We start from the raw sequence: 24,168 nt of genomic DNA, 5'->3' as shown, positions 1-24,168 counted from the left end.
GCGCTGTCGCCTGCGGTCCCAGCCCGCCGTGCTGCTGCCCCGCGCCCGGGGGGCGGCCGGCCCGGAGTGAGCAGCGCCTGGGGGGCCGCCCCAGCCCCCGCCCGCCGCCCCCACGCGCACTGCGCGCCCGCTTCACCGGCGCCGCTGCCCCGGCACTGCGGGCGGCTGCAGCAGCGCGCGCAGCTGTGGAGCTCATCCTGCCTCTGCTGCCGCTTGTGGAGGGCAGCGGCTCCGCTTCGCCGGGCAGCTCGGGCAGTGCCGGAGGCTGGTGCCAGCGGGCACCGCTGCCGCAGCCACACGCTCCAACCTTGGACATGACGCTGTCTCTTCTGCAGGTACGTCCTTCTCTCCCTATGAAACACGTGGAAGACAGCCCTCAGAAATTAGACATCGAATGGTAACCAGGTAAAATAGCAGCCCAGGGGAGCATCCTGACCAGGGCATAAATAACAAAGTTAAATTACAGACGCAGAAATGATGTTTGTTCACACATACCAAAGAAAATCAAACGACTGCTTCTGAACAGACAGAATACTTCGGGCTTGTTCTTAGATGCGTGCAGTAAGTGTAACCAACAGCAATAGCAAATGTATTTGTTTGTACCGTATTCCATTTACAGCTGCCAAAGACTGAGAAGTGTGGTACACAAATACCGGTTTCTCCAGGAATTAGCTGAATACGCTTTAAGTGAGAGCGAGCTCATTTTCTGTTCAGACAGCAAGCATTAGGCTGCTGAGTAAGGAGCATCAGCTGTGCCAGTTCCATGCGGACTGAAGAGATGGAGGTTGGACACGGTGAGTTGATCAGCAGGAGTACCTAAATTTAGTCAGGGAGAGGAGGAATCCTCACAGCAAGATAATGGAAACTTAACCTTTACTACTGCTTCATTGTACTTTTTCTTTCATGCTTAGACACATTATATGTCCCTATTTCAAATTTACCTGAAGGCTTTTTGGACATGCAGTTGCTGCTGCTATGAAGTGAACATTCTGGAATTTTCCTATCTGCCTGTACATTCTGCACTGTAACTTTAGAGATCACAGTTCTGCGAAACCCAGTTATAATAAAATCTGTTTGGTAAGTCTGGGCTAACAGGGGAACTAATTACCTAAGCACTACAGAAATGGGCCCGATTCCACAAATACATCAATTTACTGTGTTATAAAAATCAGGTCTTAGTGTTTTCTTAGGCTAGGCTGGCATGTTCTCAGTATTTCAAGAAGACACAGTACTAGATACACATTTTCTTTATATATTTAATAAAGTTATATATCAACAACTTTTGGATTTGTACTTTTGTTTGAGCATTTATCATTGTGGCAAAAGTGAAATATTAAATACTAGAACTAGACATGCATTCCTTTCATTCAAGCTTAAGAAAACATTTACAAAGTTGACAGATAACATTTATTAAAACATGTTATACAAAAAAGGGGCATGGGACTCTTCTATAAGAAGAAAATACTGAACAGTAACATTAAATTAAAACCATGCTGTACAATTAGGACAGCAATATTTATAGACAAAACTATCCCATCTCTGCAATACAGGCATAACGTCTCACAAAATATCAAGATATGCAAATTTACTATGATAAATGACTTGTTTAGAATAAAAACTTATAGCTCATTAAGGAAGATTCACGTGACTTGCATAAACAGTTACATTTCTGGAAGAAATATGGAATCCCATGAATAAAAAAAAGGAGCAGCAATTGACAGACACAGGCTTCAAGCAAAAATCAGAACTTACAATTTAATCACATTAAAAATATACCATTTTGTTTTCCAGCATCTTCCCCTAGGGCACTGACAGTTTACAGCTTATAGCTAAAGAAATATAGCTTATAGCTATCCAATGAAGTATTTAAATGACAAACCCAACAACTTTCCTTTGTTGTTTTGAGAAAGGTTCTAATTCTGTTAAAGCGAAATACTCTGTATACTGCTGTAGGCTGTCATAATTCAGAGATGGGTCACCTTTCTGGCACCAAAGCAGAAGTGTTGAGATTACAAGACCTAACATGCCTCCATTCTTTCAGGCTCAATAATACAGGGACATCAAGCATTCTTTTTATAATGAGAAACCAAATACATCAGCCTTTGGTCATCCACCTCGCTTTTGATACAGGACAAAGTTTCTCAACCCCAGAAACCTCTCAGATGAAAAAAGCTATGACCAAAAATTGTACTGACAGTACCTTCTAGAGTCTACCTGCTCTCCCATAAAACAAACAAGGTAATGTTTAAAAAAACAAAACAACACAACAAAAAAACCCCAACAGCAGTGGTGTGTGATATGGGAACCTCCTCCCTCAAAAGGGTCAGATACACACCTAAGCAGAGATCTTAACCCTGCTAATAGTTGAATTTTTCAGGATGGCAGTTACACAGATTTCATGCTAATTAACATTTTAGTTACAAAATGGAATGAAAAGGAACTTAGCTGTAGTATCATTAAGCATATAATTTCTTACCACATTAAGTATCATTTCTTACCACTGATAGGACAATGAATGGCTTCAAAGTAGCAGGAAATTCTGAAAGCCTCCAGTGTGTATGTGTTTTCAGAAGACATTCACTTTACTACAGCCAACAGCAAGCAATATAAAAATGCACAGATGTTTCTAAGCCATATCATTAAAGATGATGAAGCTTAAGGGAAGATTAATGAAATTCATCATATACATATGCATTCATATTTTATATATATATATATGGATCACTTCCCTACTTTCCACAAACAAGAAGTAATTTCTCGTACCTTGAACAAGACCACTCCATTAGCAAAGATAAAAGCTTGACAGAAGCTGCATCTGCATATCTTGGTTTACTATGTACAACTTTATTGGCCATGAATTGCAGGGTTTCAGTAGCAGGGGGCTGTGAGGGTGACACGTGGCCAGAGGTTGCGAACTGTCCTGTGCTTGGTCAAAACAGGTTCCAGCCTGCGTTAAAATGGATGTAAATGATCCACTGCACACCAAAACTTCAACCAGAGGTACGTACAGTGCCTCTGCTTAAACAAATGTAAGGAGTGGCAGCTGCTAGCAAGAGATGCAAGGAGACGCACAAGGAGAAAATACTCCTGGGGAAACACATATGGAGAAACTGAAGAGCTGCTCTCGGGAAAACATATGGAGAAGACACCGAGGACATGTACAGATACACTCTCACAGAAGGACACACTCCATGCCTGAGGAGATTCACTTCTGAGGGGACTTTGGCCTGTATCTAAGCCATGCCAGAGCAGGCATACCTCTGAAGTAACTGAGGCCCTCAGGAGACTGAGGCTGTAACAGACACATCCCTGAAGGGACTATGGCCTGGTGTCACCATGAACAGTGACACTGACCAGCCCAGAGCAGCAGAGGACACCCACGAAGAAATGAAGAGTGTCAGACAAGCCAGCACGAGCCCAACCTCCTCTGTGATCTGTCACCTCGCTAAAAGAATTGGCATGGGCTGAGTGCAACTCTCAGTGAAAACCAGGGAAACTGAGACTACAAAGGCAGGGAGGAGAGGTGTTAGACTTAAGCTAAGCCTGAGGAAGGGGGAGGAAAGCCATTTTCTTAAGTGTTTAAGTGATTTTTTTGTTATCTTTTTCCCCCAATACCTGATTCAGTGATTAGAAGTTTGTCAAAGGGTTATAAATTAAGTTCAAGAAAACCACCTTAAGTTAAATGTTTTGCCTGTGATCAGCAAAAGCAAGTATTTTAGACATGTATCTCAAGCTTCCCTTAAATCATCAATCCTCTCAACTAGATCTCAGGACAATCATTTCAGTATTTTCCTGCGATCAATTGGTTTCATGTATATCAACATCAGAAAGTCAAGTGCTACAAAATCAGTGGAGCAACATTTGTTGGACTTTCAAGACAATGTCATAATATGGGGTAAAACAGTAATAGGCAAATATTAAAAAGTTACTATTTGTGTTAAGTCATTAAAAAAAGGACACGGTTCTATAATATGATCTACTGGACCTGTTATAAAACCTTTAAAGTGTCTCTCGCAGTACATTTTATGTTAAAGCTTTATTTCAAAGTAATCTAACTGCAAACAGGAGTAATACTTAACTTTGAAATGTCCCATATAAAAGTCATTCCAAGCTGGTAAAAGAAACAGTTTTGCTGGCAGCTCTGTAGGATGGTATGGGTTTAAGAGAAACAATTTTTTGCTTGACCATGGTTTTCAGCCTTGTGTTTCTGACCAGCCTTTTTTTATGGTTAAATGGGAAGAGGCACCCTTAACCTTTTTATGCAACACTGAAGTGACAATTTGAAAGGGGTTAAGAACTAATATAATATAGAAGATCATTTTTGAAATGAGTATGAGAATACCTTCCCTCAAATGTGATGATGGTACTTGCAGAAATGACACCCTGTATGTAGTAAGGCCTTGGAGAATGGAAAAATAGGGCCACTGAGCGCAAGAACCCTTTCCTCTACACTCATGTAAACAGGCAAGCATTATTATATTTTTTTTAATATTAAAAAAGACAGTGTTAGCAGTGTGGAAACAAACCATAAAGGGAATATAATTTCTAAGTTTAAAAAACATACTTATAAAGTTTTACCTTTTTTTTGTTGGTTTTTTTTTTTTAAATACAAAGTGCTTCTATACATTAAGCGAGCTACAGTGTTAGTGAGCAAATCCCTGTTTAGTTACCTTGATTACAAGGGTTATATATGGCCACCATAGTATATTGTAGAGTTCAATTAAATGCTAAGAATAGGAACTCTGTGGTGCTGACCATTCATGCCCATTGCCAGCAATGGGTTCATCATATTTGGGAATATCTGTTCTAACAAAATTCCATATGAAAAATATCTGAAGCATTAGAAGATTAAGAATTAAGAGCCTCTTAAAAAAATTGAAGTTCATAAGTAGAATGCCAGAAAAGAAGTTACAGTAATTACAGCCCACTGAGTAAACCCCCACTTGTACCAGACATTCACGTTCAGGATACAGTTCAGTTGTATCTTAAGACAATTTGTAACTGGGAGTTAAAAAATGCATCTAAACGGTAATTATCTTTGTGTGGTTTTGCTTCACCATACAGGGTCATCTGTTTAAGCATGTTATCCTGCATACTGTAGTATCTAATACATAAACTGGGGGCAGACAGGCCTAGGCCTTCAATGCTGGTTAACTTTTTTTCCCCTATGTTACCAGCAGTGTACTTGGACATCACCTGTTTGTATTACAGTCTATGTATGCTCTAAAGGCTCTTTCCTTTTTATAATACGTTTTAGTAAACTACAAAGAAGGGTTAATTGCTTTTGCATAAGACTGCATTAAGCCTTCAACCCCAAAAATCCTGTTGCCACCTTTATAATTGATGCATTCACTCTACCTGCAGAGCTGGCAGCATCTCTCGGAACTACAAACACTCCTCTATCTCCAAGAATGAGAGCCCAGCATATAGATCCTCATCCTAACGAAGCAGAAGTGCCGCTTTCTCAGCAAAAATCCAGACTTTGGACATGAGCATGGTACCATGTTCTGCAGTACCATTAATAGATCCAAATACCATACTTTCTCTACTTTTTTCCACAAGCAACTTCATTTGAAGAAGTAAACAACTCTGGCTGCTTGTGATCACATGTAACCAGTCACAGTAGTTCAGTACCAAGACTCTGTTATATAGATCTCACTATTCAAAGAGTAAAGAATTAAAAGTATAAATACCTATTCATGACTAAATTTTCCTAAAGCAGGTTTCTAAAACTAGGTAGAAGTTCTCAAAGAAGTTTTTGTACCAATAAAAAGTTAAATTGTGAATCCACAAAGTTTGGTACTTGCTACTGTAGTAAGCCACAAAAATCTGAACAGAAAACTATAGTTTATGTTTGATTATTTTGGGTAAGTTCCAAATGCAACTTTTTTTGTCTTTTTTCTTGACAAGACATGCTTATTACACACATTTCTAGAAGCTCTCATGATGTAGCAATCAACCAAGTCAAGCCAAGAGTCATACAGCATGAGACCTTGAGGAGCAAAGACAAGTTATACTTAACACAGATTGAAGTCTGTATAGTGCTCAACTATATTTAAATGCTTTACAGACTCTAAGTAGAAATTGGCACAAAATTAGACAATGTTTGTTTTAGTGAAGATGGTTAAAGAAATGGAAGACAGATAAAGGAAAGCCAAACCATCTTTAACATTAACACAGCCTTTCATTAAGCAATACAGCAAAGGCTATTTAATAATGTAGACTGTCTAATAATGTATGTTAAGTATGTTGGCAGTCTCCAGTCTGAATTCTGAAGTAGAATTCCAATTTTTTCCATTACAATGTGAATCATATAACCTGGTTTGGTCATCCTAGTTCTTTTTTTCATTAAGTAGGGCGACCTGAATTCCTGCTTCATGTATTTGCAGGATGTGGGTCAATTGAGAGCTGGGTTTTACTTTGAATTTAGAAGACTCAGAATAACAACAGGACTTCTAAATACTGCTGTGATTACAATCAATGTCACAAAGACCTTACAGACTTCATTCTGCAAGCACCTTTCAGATTAACCATTTGCACTTCACACATTGAACACCTAGAATAACACTGTGGAAAATAAAGTTTGGTCTGCTTATACCAGCATAATCATTAAATTACAACTTAAGGTGGGTTTTTTTGAAAATTTACAATAGCAAGTACCAGACATTATTTGCATAATTATACTCTACTAAACAAAGCAAGCACTAATGTCTTAGTTCATCTCAGTAGTACTCTGCTCAGCTTTAGAAGCCTGATATGACTTGGTACAAGAGGTCACATGCCGATGAAAACTGTCCCGCCACATAAACCTTTTCCCACAGATGTTACACTCATATGGTTTTATGCCTGTATGAATTTTCATATGGCCTACAAGATGGTGTTTCATTTTGAATTTCTTACCACAGACACCACAGCCATAAGGTCGAAGACCAAGGTGCATACTCATATGCCGATCTCTCTGACTTTTGTGTGTAAAGCTTTTTCCACACTGACAAGGATATAGCTTATCAGCATGTGAGAATCCTGTGAGAGATGTTTCTTCTTTAATTCCTGCAGCCATTTCAATGCCTTCACTGTAGCCTGCTGCTATCATAAGATCCTGTCTGTGAGCACCTAAATTTCCATCTGCCCTTTCACCAGAAAATTCTTCCATAGAAGAGCCATAGAAGTCAACTTGTTCATCATAATTACTTTCATCTGCTTGTTCATCAAATTCTGCTTCCATCTTTTTGTCACCTATATGAAAGTCTTCAACACCTGAAGACTGGATTGAATGATCTGCCTGAATGGCATTCATGGATTCAGAAACTTGGTGTTCATCATAAGGATTATCAACACCTTCACAGTCTTGTTCAAATCTTTCTGGTTTCACATGGATCCACCGCTTGTGAGACATGATGCTGGGTTTGCTATACATAGGCCTGGTATACTGATACTCTGCACTATCACTGGTTCCTTCTTCACCGTCCTGACTTGTCATTCCAGTGCTAAGTCTATCATGTTCTGTTGAAGAATTACTGGGAAGGTACTCATGTTCTGTCAGTTGACATGACAGTTCATCTTTAGAGCTCTCTTCTTCATTTTCACCATCCCTTAGCTCCTGCACTTTGTGGAATTCCGTCTGTCCTCCAGAGCCAAGTTCAAAGGTTTCTACGAGGCCATTGTAATTACTACTGCTTGGGGACTGGTGATCACTGCCATGATTCATCTTCTGACACAGCACTGTTGGGTTCCCCTCTAGCACTTCAGTGCATTTATCGACTACATGCCACATCTGAAGGAAACTTGCTGCTGTCAAATAACTAACAATTTCTGGAGCAGGCATTACCAGCCGACCTGTATAGGTAGACAGAAGAATGTTTTCAAACACTCTGGGATTCATCACATCAGGCAGGACTATTCGCTTGCTGTTTTTTAGGAGAACCTGATCACAGAAATAAGGTGAACTAGCTGCAAGAACAGCTTTATGGGCTCTGAAGAGATGGCCCTGAACTACAATAGACACATCGCATAATTGTCCTTGCTGGCGCTGCTGGTTTAACTTCTGCAAAATGGTGCTAGAAAAATCTGGAAATTCCACTCGAAATGAGCTTGACCCAGACTCCATTTCATTACAAATTTAGTGTTGTGCTGCAAGAAAAAAAAAAATCAGAAATTCTGCTTAGTAAAGTATTAATCTTTGCATTTCCTTCTACATTTTTTCTTTTTTCTTTAACAAGTAACACTTAAGCAGACTCACATGGAACTCAACATTTTCTGGAACCTATGTCAGTGCTGTACTTCTATTTCTCCCACCCCACCTCATTTCTCTCTTTTCTGAAAGTTGTACTGAGGCCACTGATTGCTATGCCAGTGCATTTCACTGTGTTTCTTCTATCCAAGAGGACTCATCACCTACAGCAGAGCTACAAGCAGCATGTTACCCAGCTGAGATAGATTAAGCATTTCAAGCATGAGTTTAGGACAAGAAAAAAAGTTATTTGATGAAATTACAACAGTACAGTTCTAATTCCAGGATGTCCCAGTGTTTATAACAGCATATAAAAAATTGTGCATTTCAATTGCCAACAAAATCATCTCATTAATCCCCCAATACAGACTGACTGTACTTTTATGAAATATTCCACTTTAAATGCTTTCAAAAGCCAGCATATCAATTCATACAATGACAAAGGCAACACACATAGAACCCTAGTGAGAATGAAGCTCGTCACTCTCCTGGGATGTCTGCCTGTTTTATTAACTCAAAGGTGGAATAGCAACATCTTGTACAGCTGCAGGACTATAATCCAATCTTTTAATTCTGTGATTTTCCAGATGTTATTATAAACACTCCTTACTTTAAGAAAACCTTACAGAATTTTAAATGTTAATCAGGAAAGCAACACCTCTGCTGTACAGATTTTTTCTGTATGTACCTTGTGTATTTGTAACAACACAACAATTATATGCTAGAAGCTTGGCTAAGAGTTCACAAGAGTCTTAAGGTCTCTCTACTCCCATGATCCAGATGTCTTATTACAAAGTTAATGGTCTTTTAAGCAGTAATACAATTCTTTAAAATGTCTATTAAATTTTAAATTTAATTTGAGATATTTACATGTTATTATCACTAAAAATAATGACAGAAATTTAAATGCAACTACAAAAGACCACCATTAACTGCCTAAGTTAAACTTACGCAATTTTCAATTTGATAAACTGTAAATAGGACACAAGGGAATTCCCAAAGAGCCACGGAGTAGCAAGCAGTTTTCCTCCATCAAGTTATGTTTCTCATAAGTGGGCAAGTGTCAAAGTTTTAACAGATGGGACTGTACACCTGAGAACGAATACTTATTAAATTAGCAGATAGCGTATATGCCCAGAATTTAAAGCACTTTGTTAATATAGTGCAAAAATATAATTTGCATTACAAAAACTTGGAGGACTGAAGTGAAAGTACTTCTATGGAAATATGGAATCAAGAAAATATGGTTGTGAATCCTTGCTACAGAAAGCCTGTACAATAACCATAGTACTTTCCATACAGTTATGTAACCATCAGCAGACAACTGTTCATTTGGTGCTGTGTTAAAATGCTGACACATCAGCACAAATGTATGACTCCTAAGTGCAGAAAAAGCAGCAGTGTTTGCTTACAAAATGCAGACTACAGTGGAGTGATTATGTAAATCACTCAATGTTTAATCAACAGCTTATGGTTACATAAGCCCTTCCTTACCATTCTGATCAGTCTCCCGACTCATATTCTTAACAACTCAACCCAGCCCCTCCCCATCCAAAAACTCAAGTGTTCTATCTCCAAAATTTCAGAGCCAGAAAAGGGTGACAAGCACATGGAGCAGAGACGAACACAGACTATTCACTGTTATTTTACATAAAGGTGAACAGGTTTTCCATAGAAAAGAGAGCATGGGAGTTTGGAAGCCATCCAGACTTTTCAATAAATACAGGCCTAACCTCCTTGTAAACATTGAAACTGTCATCTTCTGCAAAACTGTGAAGAAACAGCTTTTAAAATTCCTTTTTATTTTTCACTAGAAGCATGTTAGCAATCTGACTTTCTTATGAAGGTCTCTGAAGAAAACAAACTGGGAAGAATAACCTGTTATTTATGAAACCCATTTGTAAACAAAAATAATCACAGCAACATAGTCAAAAGAAAAAAGGTACCTTTTTGACCACAGTTTCCTTCCTTCTTCAAATCTTACGCTAATTTCCAGTGCTGGTTAGTGGGAGGAACTGAAAGCAATGAATAAAGCTCCCATTGGAAGACAGTCAAATGACTGAAAATTTTGCAGTTGACCACCATAACTTGCTGTATACGGTCACATTCATTTTTACATTTTCATAAAAGGTAACTTTTACTGGTGAAACAAGTGTTTAACTTGAGGTGTTTACCAGCTACCTTGGGATCCTCAGATTCAAGATGAGGATCCATCAACATTTAAGTTTTGGTTTGGGAGCGGTACGAGGTAGTTTTCCTTTGACTGCTTCACATAAATCATGGGCGAGTAGTTGCATTCTGCTGAGACAGTAACCAAGGTACATCAGCTGAGGAAACAGCCCAGAAGTTGCAAATCTAGCACACTGCTACTTTCAAGTGCTTTGACTAACAATGTATGAAAGAGGAAAGCACTTTACATCACAAAGCGTTGCTCCCCAGAGAGTTCTCAGAGCTTGCTTTAAATATTTGACAAACTAGAAATGATGATGCATATCCTTGAACAGGCTTCTTGAGATGTATCCCTAGAAGTGTATAGAAACTTCACATGAAGGTGCAAACCAGAAAATAGTACCATTTCCCCACCTTTCACGTGAAATAAAAAGTCTAGGACAGTAATCAATTCCCCAGAAGTGAATTACCACAAACTGTCACACCTCAACTGTAAAGGTGAAATTTGGATTGAATACTACTACATTTATAACCTAGCTGTCATACAGCCACTTTTAGCTAGTCCAAGAACAATCTGTATGATTGGCAATATACACAGTTCAGTGGTCTGACTGTTCCTTAATTTAGTAAATCAAATGGAATATTAAAAATCTGCTGTTTCTAAATTACTTTCCTTGGAAAAGAAATCTTTGAAAAGCTTGCAGTTTGGCTGATCATCTTCAAGTTGTCACCTACATAACAGCTGACAACCACCTTTAAATTTACTGTCTTCAGCACTCCTCAGAGTTTTCTTCCTCAACCCATCAGTCCTGCTCTGTACCCATACAACCAATCCACCTCACCAGACCACATCAGCTACCCGAATTCTTCCAGCCAGTAACAGTATACTATGCCTCCCAGCTCAGTTGTTAATTTCTCTTAACATATTGCTTAGAACAGCTTGACAACGTTATTTATTTGAAACAGTAACCTTATATCTAGTATACATTATAAAATATCTGCTTCTTTTAAACAAATGGATTTTTTTTAACGCACAGTTCTTTACCTCCTTTCAGAATATTCTCAGTTTTAGGACTACTATTTTTCAATACTTGCCTACAAAAAAGATGAGCCTTCAGGATACGGCTCAACTGAAATGTAAAGAGAGGCATCTATAGACCTTATATAATTACTGCTAGTCTAAACTGCCACCTTTCAGCAAGGACTCGGCATGCCACCCCAGAAACAACCGCAGGTGGAAGCAGACTTTTATACATTTTAAGTTCTCATGAAAAGCAAAGCCATCAAAACGTAGGTAAAACATTTTCTATTGGTAAAGCCATACATGTCAAGAAAACTTTGTTTTTCCTCCCTTTAAAACCTGTTCTGTTTCTGCATTCTCCTTATCCCAGCCCACAGAGAACAAAGTCTTTCTCTTTTAGTCAACCAAAAAAAAAAAAAATCAGTCTCCATGCTGCAACAGGAAGTACAACATGAAAGGCACGTATGGCTTGCTGAAAAATAAAACCAAGTGCAAGCAAGTAGCTACTTCAGTTCTCCATACGTAAGGCTTCGGCAGAAATTAATCTCCGACATTTGCCACGGCAGCACCTCAGAATGCGGCAGCCCTGGCCGCACCGGTGAGGCCCTGCCCGGGCGGCGCTACTGACCGCCCCGGGCCGCGGGCCCAGCCAGGCCAGACCCCCGCGGCGGCCGACCCCGCCAATCGGCTCCGCCCGCAGCAGCCCGGAGCCAGCACTGGCCTCCCCACGACCGCCCGCGGCTCCTCGCTCCGCCGGGCAGAGTCGCGGCGGCCAAGAAAGCGGCGCGGGGGCCCCCAAGCGCGGCGGGGCGAGGGAAGGCCTCGCTCGCCGCCCCGCCCCGGAGCGGGCCCACGGAACCGGCCCCGGCGGCAGCGCGGCCTCCCGCGGGCCACGGGCGTGCGACGTCTCACCTGCGGGCCTCTGAGCGTCTCGCATAGCGGGATGCGACCCCGGCCCCAGCGCTCGGTGCAGCCGGCACTGCCTCCGCGCCCCAGCCCGGCCACCGCCGGAAGCAGGCAGCCCGCCCTTCCTGCGCACAACTTCCGCATCCCGCTCACGTGGCGGCCCGGCTCGGCCCTGCTGCTTCCTGCCCGCGAGGGGCCGCGGTGGGGCGGGGCCGCGGTGGGGCAGGGCCGCGGGGGACGCCCCGCCCCTACCTCGCCGGGCGACTCTTACCCGGAGCAGCGCCGGCGCCCCCTGCTGGCGCCGCCTTCCTGCGCGGTGCCGCATGCAGCCTCCCCGGCCCGGGAGCGGGGTCCTTCGCCACCGGGCCGGGGCCTTGCGGGACCATTCGCCACCGCCCGGGCAGCTGCGGGGACGGCGGCGCTCTCGCACCCCGCAGGTGTCCGCGCCTTTCCGCCTCGGGCGGGCGGGCGGGCAGGCAGGCAGGCAGCTGGGCCGCGGCGGTTCCCAGGGAGAACGTTCTGCTCCCGTTCTGCTGGGAGAACGCCCTTGGGCCCTCCCCGGCCCGGGCCCGTGCTTCCCATGGCGCGGGGGCCGGTCGTTGTCCTCGCTGGCCGTGGGGCTGCCGTGAGCGCTGTCTGCGGCCTGGGGTCTTCGCGGGGAGCCGGAGCGAGCCCCGCCGGTAACGGCCGGGAGACAGGGCCAGGTGCTACCACGAACGGCAACACAAGGGGAGCAGGAGCGCCGGCCTCTCGGAAGGGCAGCGCTGCCGGGCCGCCCAGGGGGGAGACGAACGGCCTTGTAACTCCCTGGAGCAGAAGTAACTGACTGTCCACTGCGGCGTCACGTCTTCAGCGGGGCTGCCAGCACCGGGCGGCGTCCCAGTGCCGGCCCGGGGGCGGTGGGAGGCAGCGGGGGCAGCCGGCCTGCCCCGCCGCTGGGGGGCTCCGCTGCTGGGGGCAATCCAGTGCTGCAGAGACAGAGCCGAGCTAACGTTCGGCAGTGGCAACTAAAGGGAGCATTATCATTTCATCAAAGTTTCTTAGTTGTTGAAAAATACTGTTACAAGGCTGAGACTAATGCATGTACTATAATTTCTTACGAACAATATGGAAAGCATTAAGCCTTCAATGAGCACCAGATCTCTAAAACAAGTTGTTTGTGTTACATAAGAAAAGAGGCACAGTCCAACAAGGCATCAAAAGCAGGTTACTTTACACATTTCACCAAACAAATGCAATCCAATCCCTTGAAAATGAACAAAGGAGATAGGTTTTGGAACAGAATAATAATCTTCCACAGTCCAGCTTTTTTTTTTTTTTTTTTTTTTTTTTTTCCCCTTGGCAAGTTAATGTGCTTTGCAGGGAAGGGTAACAAATTATGCAATCTTGTAGGAATTTATCCACGAGAAAATTTTATGTTTAAATTTACTTTTACCACATTACTAGTTGTCTTAGTATGCCTTCAGGCATTATTTTTCTGTTTATTAAAATACATGTCTTTATTTTAATGTTAAAGACGACTTCTTACAACTCTTTAAGTACTTCCTGTAATTTTCTGAGTGGGACTTAATGCATATCTGTATGGAGGGACTGAATCCCCTGTAACGCCATCTCCCTACATTCTAAATACATGTTTTTCACATTCTTCAGGCCTGTTTCTTTGGATTAATGTGGCATTCACCTTTCTCATTTCCTGATGATCTAGAACCAAGAATCACTCAGCCAGAACTCCACGTGTAGAAATGCAGCACAAGATTAATGTGTAGCAAGCTCATCTCTAATGAAATCATTGTTAATAAATTGTTTTGTGTAAAAGAGAGTGATGTTTCTGTATATACACTGTAGGAGGTGCCATTTATGTATTGGCAGAGGCAAACTATCTTTGGCCTGCCCTCAATCTGCTGATATGTGAGAGATACATATGAGTGGACAAATATGATACATCTTAGTAAAGTGCATATTTTCCAGTTTTTCCTTCCTTTCTAAAATATTTCAATGTGAGGTTTAGAACAATATTATTTGTAGAATTTGTTTAATGATGAAATAGTTGAATTGAGGAAAGAAATGGTTCAGGAACTGGCCCCAAAGTACTGTGTGTTGTTGCTGTACTGGCCATGAGAAAACGTCTTAGAGCTGAGTCAAACTTCAAGTCTCTAGCAAGGCAGGTAGGAGCTGTGAAAGTGGTCTCAGAGGGACACAGAGAAAGCTGCTCTGCTCATTCCAAATCCTCTTGTGGGCAAAACTACCAGGTTCTCCAGCATTATTTTGCAAGGCTGAGGTTTCTGCCCAGTAGTCAGGTCAGGAAGAGAAAGGGAGAAAGTATGAGTTAGAAGGCAAGACAGGAGGCATGTAGGAGTCACTTTTATTGGTGACAGTTTGAAGATGTGTTTGCTTTTGCATCTTGGGGAAATTGGGGTTTGAACCAATATTGGGTGTGCAACTAAGTGCCATATTGGGGGTAATAGTCAAAGTGATAGACTGGTCAAGGAGGTAACTTCGGAACGTTCACCTCAGAGCTTTAACGAGCAAGGGAAAGCAGATTCATGTAGCTTTATCCCAAGTAGAAGGATGAAGGAAAAAATACTGTCATGCATGATGAAGCAGCATTAATTAAGCATTCCATTTGATTATTAATGGACTTTTTCCCCCCCTTTTTTCCATTTTCAACTGAAATTTAACTGCAAATGTGCACTCCCAGATCATTCTCCAAAGTTAACATATAAGGAGGAGCAGACACTTTCGTTTTGGAATCTTCAAGAAAAGTTTGTGTATGGCGATTGAAGAAGTACAAAGGGCAGTAACTCCATCCTCCAACAGTACTGCTGGTTTTGTCTGGATAGTAAAGTATATTAGATAAGCATTGTTCTATCTTATTGTGAGAACTGAGAGGTTCGTTTAGTGATGAAAAGCCAGAATGTATTAAGCTAGAATTTAAAGAATACCCATACAGTGTACTGTTTATAATTCCTCATATATCTACTGAATTTAACCCTGCTTTAAAACTGGCTTTAATGACAGTCATTGGGGACAGGGTGGAGAGCTCAGTCTCTGCAGTTCACTTCTAGCTGCATTTGCTTCAGAAAATAAATTTAATGCAAAATCAAGCACAGGACAATTAAGAAGTTGCAGAAAAATCACCAACATCATACGTGGTGTACTGAAGAGATGCATTTGCCACTCAGGGACTGTGATAATGCTTAATTGCTTTAAAGATAACTTTCTCTTTATGGTTTCATTTGGGAGTTTTTAGTAGCAGTCAATAAGAATAATATTGTCACCACAAAGTTTCCCTGAAGAGCCCTCCTTTTTCTTCTGCTCATGCTCTCCATGGCAATGTTTGCAGTGTTGCTGAGGGCACCATGAGGAGGGGACTCCCCCACAGCAGGACGCAGTTCTGCTGTCCTGGCAGGGCTCTGGATGGTCATGTGTGGCCTTCACACACCAAGGACTGGTGCCTGATCTGCTGCGTGACAAGAATTGTTCTGCAGTCAGACCACTCAACTGGCTGTGCAACAAGCACTTGTCAAAATAAAGGTGAGATTCCACCAGAACAATTTATACAATGAAAATAGATCAAAGGCTTACTTTGAACCCTCTAAACATGCCCGTGGCCTTCACGATGGTGTTGTGGCAGCACATGAAGGGAGCTCCTGACTCTACAGCTGTTCTGTTTCTGCCAGTGTTGCCCCCTTGTAGGAAGGAAGCTGGTGAGCTAAGCAACGGTACTGCTGCTTTACTTGGGTTTCAGAAGTTTTTCATTCAGTTCAACTTAGAAAGAAAACATGATAGACTCTTCTTCAGAAGTGAAAATCCAGCAAAATAGTTTTCAGTCTTGGGAGATAATCTGGTATAAGCAGTGACTGCCTATGCTTCCCAGCGTTGGCCTGTTTAGATGCTCTGAGTTTACCTGGAAATAACGATAATTTTAATTTTAGCTGCACACACAGTACTTGGAGCTCCTCATGACACGGTCTTCGAGGAAAAGAAATTGCCATTACATGCATCCATAAAGCTGCGTGTCAGGAAACTTGATTTGCTGAAATTCCCGTTGCCAGTTACCAAACACCTTTTGGGCGGCAACGTGTCAGCAGGGGCAGAGGCAGGACGTGGGGCCCGGGCCGGCACCCCGGGCACGGCGGCGCCCGGCGCTCGCTGCCGGCTCCAACCGACACATGCTGCGTGCCTCGGAGTCCTGGATCCGCGGCACCACATGCCTCCTCTTCCCCGACGGGCTGGGGCTGGGCCGGGGCCGGGGGCCGAGCCGGGGCCGAGCCGAACCGAACCGGGGCCGGGGGCCGGGCCGAGCCGGGGCCGAGGCGGCTGCCGGTCTGGTCCGGCCCAGCAGATGGCGCCCAAGGCCGAGGCGCCCCTCTCAGGCCGTACCCGGTACCGGTGCCTGAGGTAAATCCCGAGCGCACCATTTTCCCCTTTAGAATAAACTTATAAAAATTGATATTTATTAAGTTTAAGCTTTAATCCGCCCCCCCGAAAACAAACGGTAATATCTAGATTTTTAAATTCATCACAGGCACTTGAGCTGGATTCGACGGGTGACTGCGGCGCAGGGCTCGGCGGACATGGCACCGGGACAGGGCGCGGGGTGTGCGGGCCGTGCGCGCTGCCCGCCGGCCGCCCCCCGAGCAGGGGGACGCGGCCCGGGCCCGCCGCGCCGGCCGGCCTCAGACACAGGCCGCGGAAGCCTCCGCACGGCTCTCCTTAACATTTCACCCCAGCTAAAACTATAACAGAGATTTTCTTAGCCTTAGCTTGAGCAAGGAAACATGTTAAAACACAGAAGGGAAGTGAGCAGGCATCGTGCTGTTCCACAGGGACTAAATGAGTTCTTTGAGATGGGAACCATACCCATTGTATCAAGTATGATATCTGAACCAAATTTTGTCTGTGCATGTATTTTCAAGTCTTACAGTGCACATTCACAGTTTTCAAGTCCCTATCCCACCTACTTTAACAGGAACCCTAGTAAGAACTTTAATACAAACATGAGGAAAGGGAAAGCCAATATTCAATACAACACACCTATCTAGTTGTCTTTTGTAGTCATTATCGGAATGTATTAGCAAATTAAGCAATTTATGAGAATGATAAGCAGTAGGGCAAGGGAGTTCTGGTGAGTAGAGACCTATTTTCAGACAAAAGTTGAAAAAGAAACAGTGAAATAATACCGCAGCTGCTGCAGAAGAAGCTCCAGCACTTACAATGGCAGGGTTGGGGGAAGAGGCAGCCTTGGTACTAAAAATGGGCAGATAAAGACGAGGACAAACAAAACGAGGTATAGGAGAGACCCTGGAACATTTGTATTAGAAACCCAGTTGAAAAAAAAATTACCAGAGGAACACTGTATAGTGCCATTGTACGTTGTTTTGGAAATCTGTTGAACTTACAGGTGAGTGCAGAATAGATCAAAAATAGCTTGGGATGAAATCAGACAAACTAAGTTGTCTCAACACACAATATAAAATCCCTATATTGTAATCTGAGATCTAAATAGGAAAAATCTAGCATCAGGACTGTACTACTCACTGGGTGATTAGGATGGAAACAGTGATGGCAGCACGCTGATGGAAATTTGGCTGAAAGGAGCAGGAAACAACCAGTGATTCCTCCTACCTAAGATCAGTAATGACATCTTAGTACAAGATGCCGTTGCTAAGTTTGTCTACTGCTTTGTGGAGCAGCCAGCTACCATTCCACTAGAGGAGATGCACCTCTTGACTTGGTAATGAGCAGTGTATATGACCTGAGTCAGAATATTATTGTCAATGAGCCAGTCTGTAACACAGACCAAAACGTATTCGTGTTACACATTTCTGCAGGAACCTTAAAACCAAAAAAAATTATGTAACAGAAGGATTTTTATATATATATATATATATATATATATATATATATGTATGTTTTACTAATATACAACCCCCCAAAAAAATCCTTGTTAAAAAGGAACAAAAATTGACTCTCAAAAGGGTAAAATGTTTCCAGGTGGCATGAATGTCCTGTTGGACGAGAAGAAAGGTAGCAGTGCTGAACAGCAGAGTGAAGGGGGCTGTTAGTAAAGACATAATTTCAAAAAGTTGAAGTCACGTCCAAATGATGAAAATAGGAAAGATCATACACTCAGGTCAATTAAGTCTCAAAATACAATAAAGCTGGTCAAAATAAAAGACATGGAGGAAAGAAGGTGCAATAAACCCTTTTCCAATATGCTAGGAGCTAGAAGACTGATAGATTTTGCAGTGTCAATGAATGATCAAGAGCATGCCAAGAATTAGGTTAATTTTTTCCGTCTACGTATTTTTTTGGTGTGGATCAGGGAGGTTTTCACATTAAACTCATGTTTTATAAGGGATGTACTGAAAAAAAATCTCAATCTGAAATGCCTATAGTTCTAGAAAGAGCTATATAGAACCGATACAGCAAATGAAAAATTTAAAATTGCCAAAACTAGATAACTTTTTATCAAGAATCCTAAAGGAATTTGAACATGAAAATCATTCTTTACTTACTGTAATTGAAACCTGTTTCATGAAGCAGCAGCTTTAGTATCGAAGAACAGAAACGGCAAATGTGATGCCAATTTTTGGGCAGTTTAGGAGAAATTTGGAGAGCTAGAGACCCATATATCTGAGATCCACATTTAGAAAACTGGTGGAAACAACGATAAAAATGGTTATCATACACACAGAAAAAAAGTGTCAGTGAAAAATCAGCGTGTCTTTTGCCTCACAAAACTGTTCATATTCTCTGAAGAAGTCATTGAGCGTGAGCCCAATACAGTCTTGGATTTCCAAAAAGCATCTGTCAAGCTCCCTCACCAAAAGCTTTTAAAGAAATCAAGTAAGCAGGGGACAAGAGGAGACATCAGATCTTCCCATGGATAAATACCCATTTAAATATGAAACTAAGGTAAAAGTACCTGGTTGTTTCTTTTAATGGAAGAAAAACAGTAGCAGTGTGTACCAGAGGTCTGTGCTAGGGCATCTGTCACCTGCCAGACTATAAGTTGTATGGAAGAGTTGAACAGTGCAATGGCAAACATTTCTGATAATACTGAATTGATCAGGGTAGTTGGTGGGGTTTTGGGGGGGTTTTGTTTGTGTTTTTTTTTAAAAAAAAAGACCCCAAAGGCAAGGGATTTAAGATTAAGATTAAAAGACTTCATGACACTGAACAACTTGCGATAAAATCTTGCGTAAAATTTAATGGAGATAAAATGTAAGTGGCACCCATCAGGAGAAACAAATCGCATTGTTTTTATGGACTCTAGAGTAACTGTTAATACTGTGGAAGCAGATCATAAATTATAATAGATGGGTCTTTGACGATTAATGCACAGAGCAGAATCAAGACACCTATGACCAACAGATGCTGGAAATTCACAGAAAATGAATAGAGAATAAAAGAGGAAACACTATGGAGTTTTGTTCTTGTGTGCGATCTCAGATCTTGAAGGTGCACAGAGGATGCTGGCAAAGATGCTCAGTGGTAGCAAGTGGTTTCTGTGTGAAGAATGGGTAAATAGATCAGGATGCCTTTATCTGGACAAGGAAAGGGCTATGCCAGAGGCCTGTCGTGCAGCCCATAATGAGAGTGTTTCTAGCTTGGGCTGCTGACAGCTGAGGGCTGCAACAGGGTGCTGGGAGCTCTCCAGTACCTCACCAGGGCTTAGGTGGATATTGGTCTGAACATGGAAAAACATCCTAAACTATTGACAGGTTAATAGAGGGTTTTATAAATAGGGTCAGTATCCAATCTGGTCCAAAATGGAGCTGGTAGGTATTATAAATATAGCAAAACATGTACAAATCCTGAGATACATGGAATTATGTCTTAATCAAAATTGATAAAATATTAATATGATTATGTTTTTTAATGATGGCTTATTGCTATGATGTTAAAGTGACAGAATGTTCCACAGTGTACCATGAAAATACCTCCAGTGGGAACTGCAGTATGTGAAAACAAGTAAACAGGCAAAATGGCAGGCAAGGCAGGTGGTCTTGCTTTTGATCGTTATGTTGATTTTCCTATACTATTTGTTGCTCTCAGAGGGAGAGAGCAAAGGATTGAGTGCTACAGGTTTTCATTTTGGTTTGACACTGTCCCTTTAAAATTTCATGTTCACACAAAAGAACATGTCAAAGTGACAGCCAAAAGTTGACATTTAAAAAAGTGACATCTTTCTAATGTCACTTTTGTTACTGTTTTTGCTTTTGCATTGCCCTATGGGATAATTTCAAACAATACTGAAAACAATTCAATTGAGTGTGGCTATCTTTCGAGGGTGCGACTGAACCACTTTCTGATATGATGTTGCTTCATTTACTAAAAAATGAGTCTAAGCTTGCTGCAGACACCACTCACCCCTCCTGCCCCATGCAGTGACTGCAAAAATTGCTAGCTAGAAGTTATTCTTGGTGTTTAAATCTGACAAATTACATGCCCAACCTCTATGGGTTGAGTTCTGACTGAAGTCAGCCACCTGCACGGAGCAGGTTGCTCTGCAGTGGCCCCACAGCTCGAACAGAGCCGAACATGTCTCTGCTGTACCAGATTGCCCCGAGCAAGCCATGTAGCCTCTCTGAGCTTCAGTTTCTAACCTGTAAAACGAGAAACAGCCCTCTTGCTACTGAAACGAGGAGGCATATGCTCAAATGCTGTCTTTACCAGGAGGATTTTGAGAAGGAGTTTTGACAAGGAAATTTTCTACATGGAAAGGGGTTTCAAACATAACTGATAGCAGAGAAGAGAACAGTAGAAGGGCATTCAAAAAGCACAGCACTACTAGAATTCTGTATTATAAAAAACTACTTTTGCAAGTATTTTCAATTCATCTCCCATCTTCTTCATTGTCTTCCTGACGTTCATTGTTAAAGAGGCAATATACAATATACTTTGTAAATGAAGTAAAATGTCATTTATGTCAGCATTTTCTAGCAGTGTGTTTGGGGGTGGGAAACCTCTGTAAACTTTACACCTCTTGTATTCCTATTTCATTCCACCTGTCTCTTCTAAAAGCTGGTTCTTCTTTATTGAGAACCCACTCCTGTGAACAGAAACTTACTGTGGGTTCAGCTGGCTGAGAACATATGCCTACATACAGTGTTCTTGAGAGCCATGACAATTCTTTTCTTGAGCAATCTCAGGGCAGGCTCTAAACCCTGATAATCTAATTGTGTCTGTTGGTGGCAGAGGGCTGTGTTCTACCCACAGTTTAGAAATACAAGGTAAATCGCAGGTAAATACAAGATCCTCACTGTGTCAGACATCCATGGTTACCCTTATCTAATGCTGATATAGAAATTGCTCAAAAAGGCATTCTTGGATCAGAGTTACCAGGTAGATGGACATTTATCCTTAACTTGGCACTTAGACAAGGCTAAGACCCTACCTACTGCGACCCTACCACTATACTTGGAGTTTTATTGTCATTAGATTTGTCTAACACAAGGTTAGTCCATGGGGAATCTTACAGTCCCCTTCCAATTTATGCAGGATTTACAGTATTTCTAAAAATCAAAAAGTAAATATGAAGAAGCCTTAAAAGCCTTCAAGTTTATAGTGTGTCCATTCAGCTGAGGTCCGAAATAGATTGTAAGTATCATGTCTGTCCCCCATATTTTTAAATATTATTATTATTATTATTATTATTATTATTATTATTATTATTATTATTATTATTATTATTATTATTATTATTAGACCACACAGCTGACAGCTGCTCAGTCTGAACTGCTCATTGCTGCTGGTGGGCAGTCCTGCGGATTGAATCTTCATGATAACAGCAGCTGGGGGTGTTGAGGGCCAGGGACAGTGTGCTGCTGCATGTACTTTTGACAGATTAACAGGTTTTGCTTAACATTTCGTGTCAGAGAAAATTCCCGTCAAGAAAGCAGGCCCATGTGTGATCAGAAAAGGATTCTTCCACTTTTGACAGGCTATCAAGTAATGGATAACACTTTAAATGGCTTTTAATCAGTTTCCTATCTTTTCTTGTAATTTCTTCTGAAAATTGTGTTTGTTATCTTCTCTACTGTTTGCTTGACCAAAATTTCTTTCTGGTCAAACTAATGGGGATTATTATCTCAAGACATCATATCTTATAGTTTTGCAGAACGGGTAGTGAATCAGCTGTTCTGGACCAAATTCCAGATGTTGGCTGCAGATGTCAACACTGTCAGCTGTGAGTCAAACACGAGGGGCTGGTGGAAAATCTGCACTTCTGAAACAAGCAGTGCCAGGTACAGTTCTGCTGCTCAAGCCACTCATCAAGAATTCTTTTGATATAATTTTCTTTCAGTCAAGATGACAGAAGCAAAAAATTCTTTCCTTATTTACAAGCAGAAAACATGTAATTTGTTAAAACACAAGTTTATGCCACCTTCCATAGTTGGTTTTTTTTTGGTGACAAACTGTAGCTGAGAGATGAAATGGCAAACATCTGACTGAAGCCTCTTTTGGCCTGTGTAGAGGTCACTGTGATCCCACAGTTAGGAGAGCAAGGTGTTGCAAAAAGTGGACAATGATGCATAGAGCAGATGGGAAAGAAACTCACAACAGAGAACAACTCAGCCCAACCTTCAGTAGCACAAACAGCAATGGAGGCTTCCCTGGCTGCCCTGGCAGTCTTTGTCACGTGTTCAGCATGCAGGCAAGAGGAGAGAGGATTCAGTTTGTTTCTGGTAGGGGAGTCAAGTACTCCCTGCTGGTAGGCAAGCCAGTCAGGTACAGACTCAGTGTGCTATCTCAAGGGTAATCTAATTTCCACTGTAACTGATCACACAAACCACTTTTGTAGGGATGCATTGAGGAATTTCTCTCTAGACTACTACAGTATTAACTCTGCAGCTTGCTTAGCCTGCCAGGTAGCTTTGCTTAGCATTTGAGTAGGAAAGCAATGACGTACTCCACTTTTTAAATGACAGATTTCTGTAAAGGGTCAACAACACAAATGCAACTAATACCTGACCTCAACAAGCTCCATCCTCTGGTTACGGCAGCACCACAATTCCCCAGCAACACGAGCAACTCTCACAGTTCAGAAGACATCCTGACTAATGCCAGGTTTGTACTGCAAACAGGGGCTGCAGTGAGATTCCTAAAAGCTCCTGCTTCGTTCTCTGCTAAATTAGTCAGGTCCTGATGATTATTCACCTGCCAGACTCCTCTCCCATTCTTGACTTGAAACCGATGCTGATTCTGTATGGTCTAACAGAAGCCAGCTGGAATCGAGTGCATGTCTGATACAGCCCTAAACTAAGAAGTAGAATTCTCAGGTCATGGTGAAGAGTATAGAATCAGACCCTCTTTTCCTCCCTCATAAACTTGGAAGCTACTAAACTCTTTTCTTTAGATAGATCTTTTCAATCTCTATTTCTACATTTATGTGATACAGAATCTTAAGCACGATTAAAATAAAAATCATTATCCTTTGTCTCACCTGATTCTTTGCCAGTCAGGAAGTCTTGCATTTTCTTCAAGTTTAAAGAATGTATGCTGCATTGCTTTTTTGCATAACACTGTCAATGAAAGATCTGGAATATTATATTGCCTCAGCATTTACACTGAATTAGCACTGGTAGTCCCTGTTAGATTCAGGATCCCACAGTGCCAAGAAATGAATAAACAAAGGATGTTCCTGCCCAAATATTTGTTGAAAAAGTCATGCAAGACACGGCAGCTGGCTGCAGCATGCTCAGTGGGAGGAATATGTGGGAGAAGGGCATTGTGGTATGAGGAATATATGATTATGATTTGAAATACAGACAAAATCATTCTGTACAGTTAAAGGACAAACAGCGCTCACTTCTTGTGTTAGTATCAGAGT

At 42.0% G+C, this 24,168-nt stretch overlaps 1 protein-coding gene across 1 annotated transcript; it reads right to left on the bottom strand.

The window, feature by feature from the left end:
• Positions 1 to 1,242: 1,242 nt before the first annotated feature.
• ZBTB43 (zinc finger and BTB domain containing 43) lies at positions 1,243 to 12,479 on the bottom strand. Its single transcript, XM_040607480.1, has 2 exons — positions 12,333 to 12,479; positions 1,243 to 8,130 (listed from the first exon to the last, which is right to left on the bottom strand). Exon 2 carries the CDS (start codon positions 8,105 to 8,107, stop codon positions 6,713 to 6,715), a length of 1,395 nt encoding a protein of 464 aa, XP_040463414.1. The 5' UTR covers positions 8,108 to 8,130; positions 12,333 to 12,479; the 3' UTR covers positions 1,243 to 6,712.
• Positions 12,480 to 24,168: the final 11,689 nt, after the last annotated feature.

The sequence above is a fragment of the Falco naumanni genome, chromosome 9 (genome assembly GCF_017639655.2).
Source record: "Falco naumanni isolate bFalNau1 chromosome 9, bFalNau1.pat, whole genome shotgun sequence".
NCBI lineage: Eukaryota > Metazoa > Chordata > Aves > Falconiformes > Falconidae > Falco > Falco naumanni.
The sequence above is the reverse complement of the archived record's forward strand: the minus strand, read 5'-3'. Positions and strand labels throughout refer to the sequence as shown.

Bases quoted from the DNA above. Each gene is read 5' to 3' on its own strand.
- ZBTB43 (XM_040607480.1), bottom strand. From the start codon at position 8,107: ATGGAGTCTGGGTCAAGCTCATTTCGAGTGGAATTTCCAGATTTTTCT.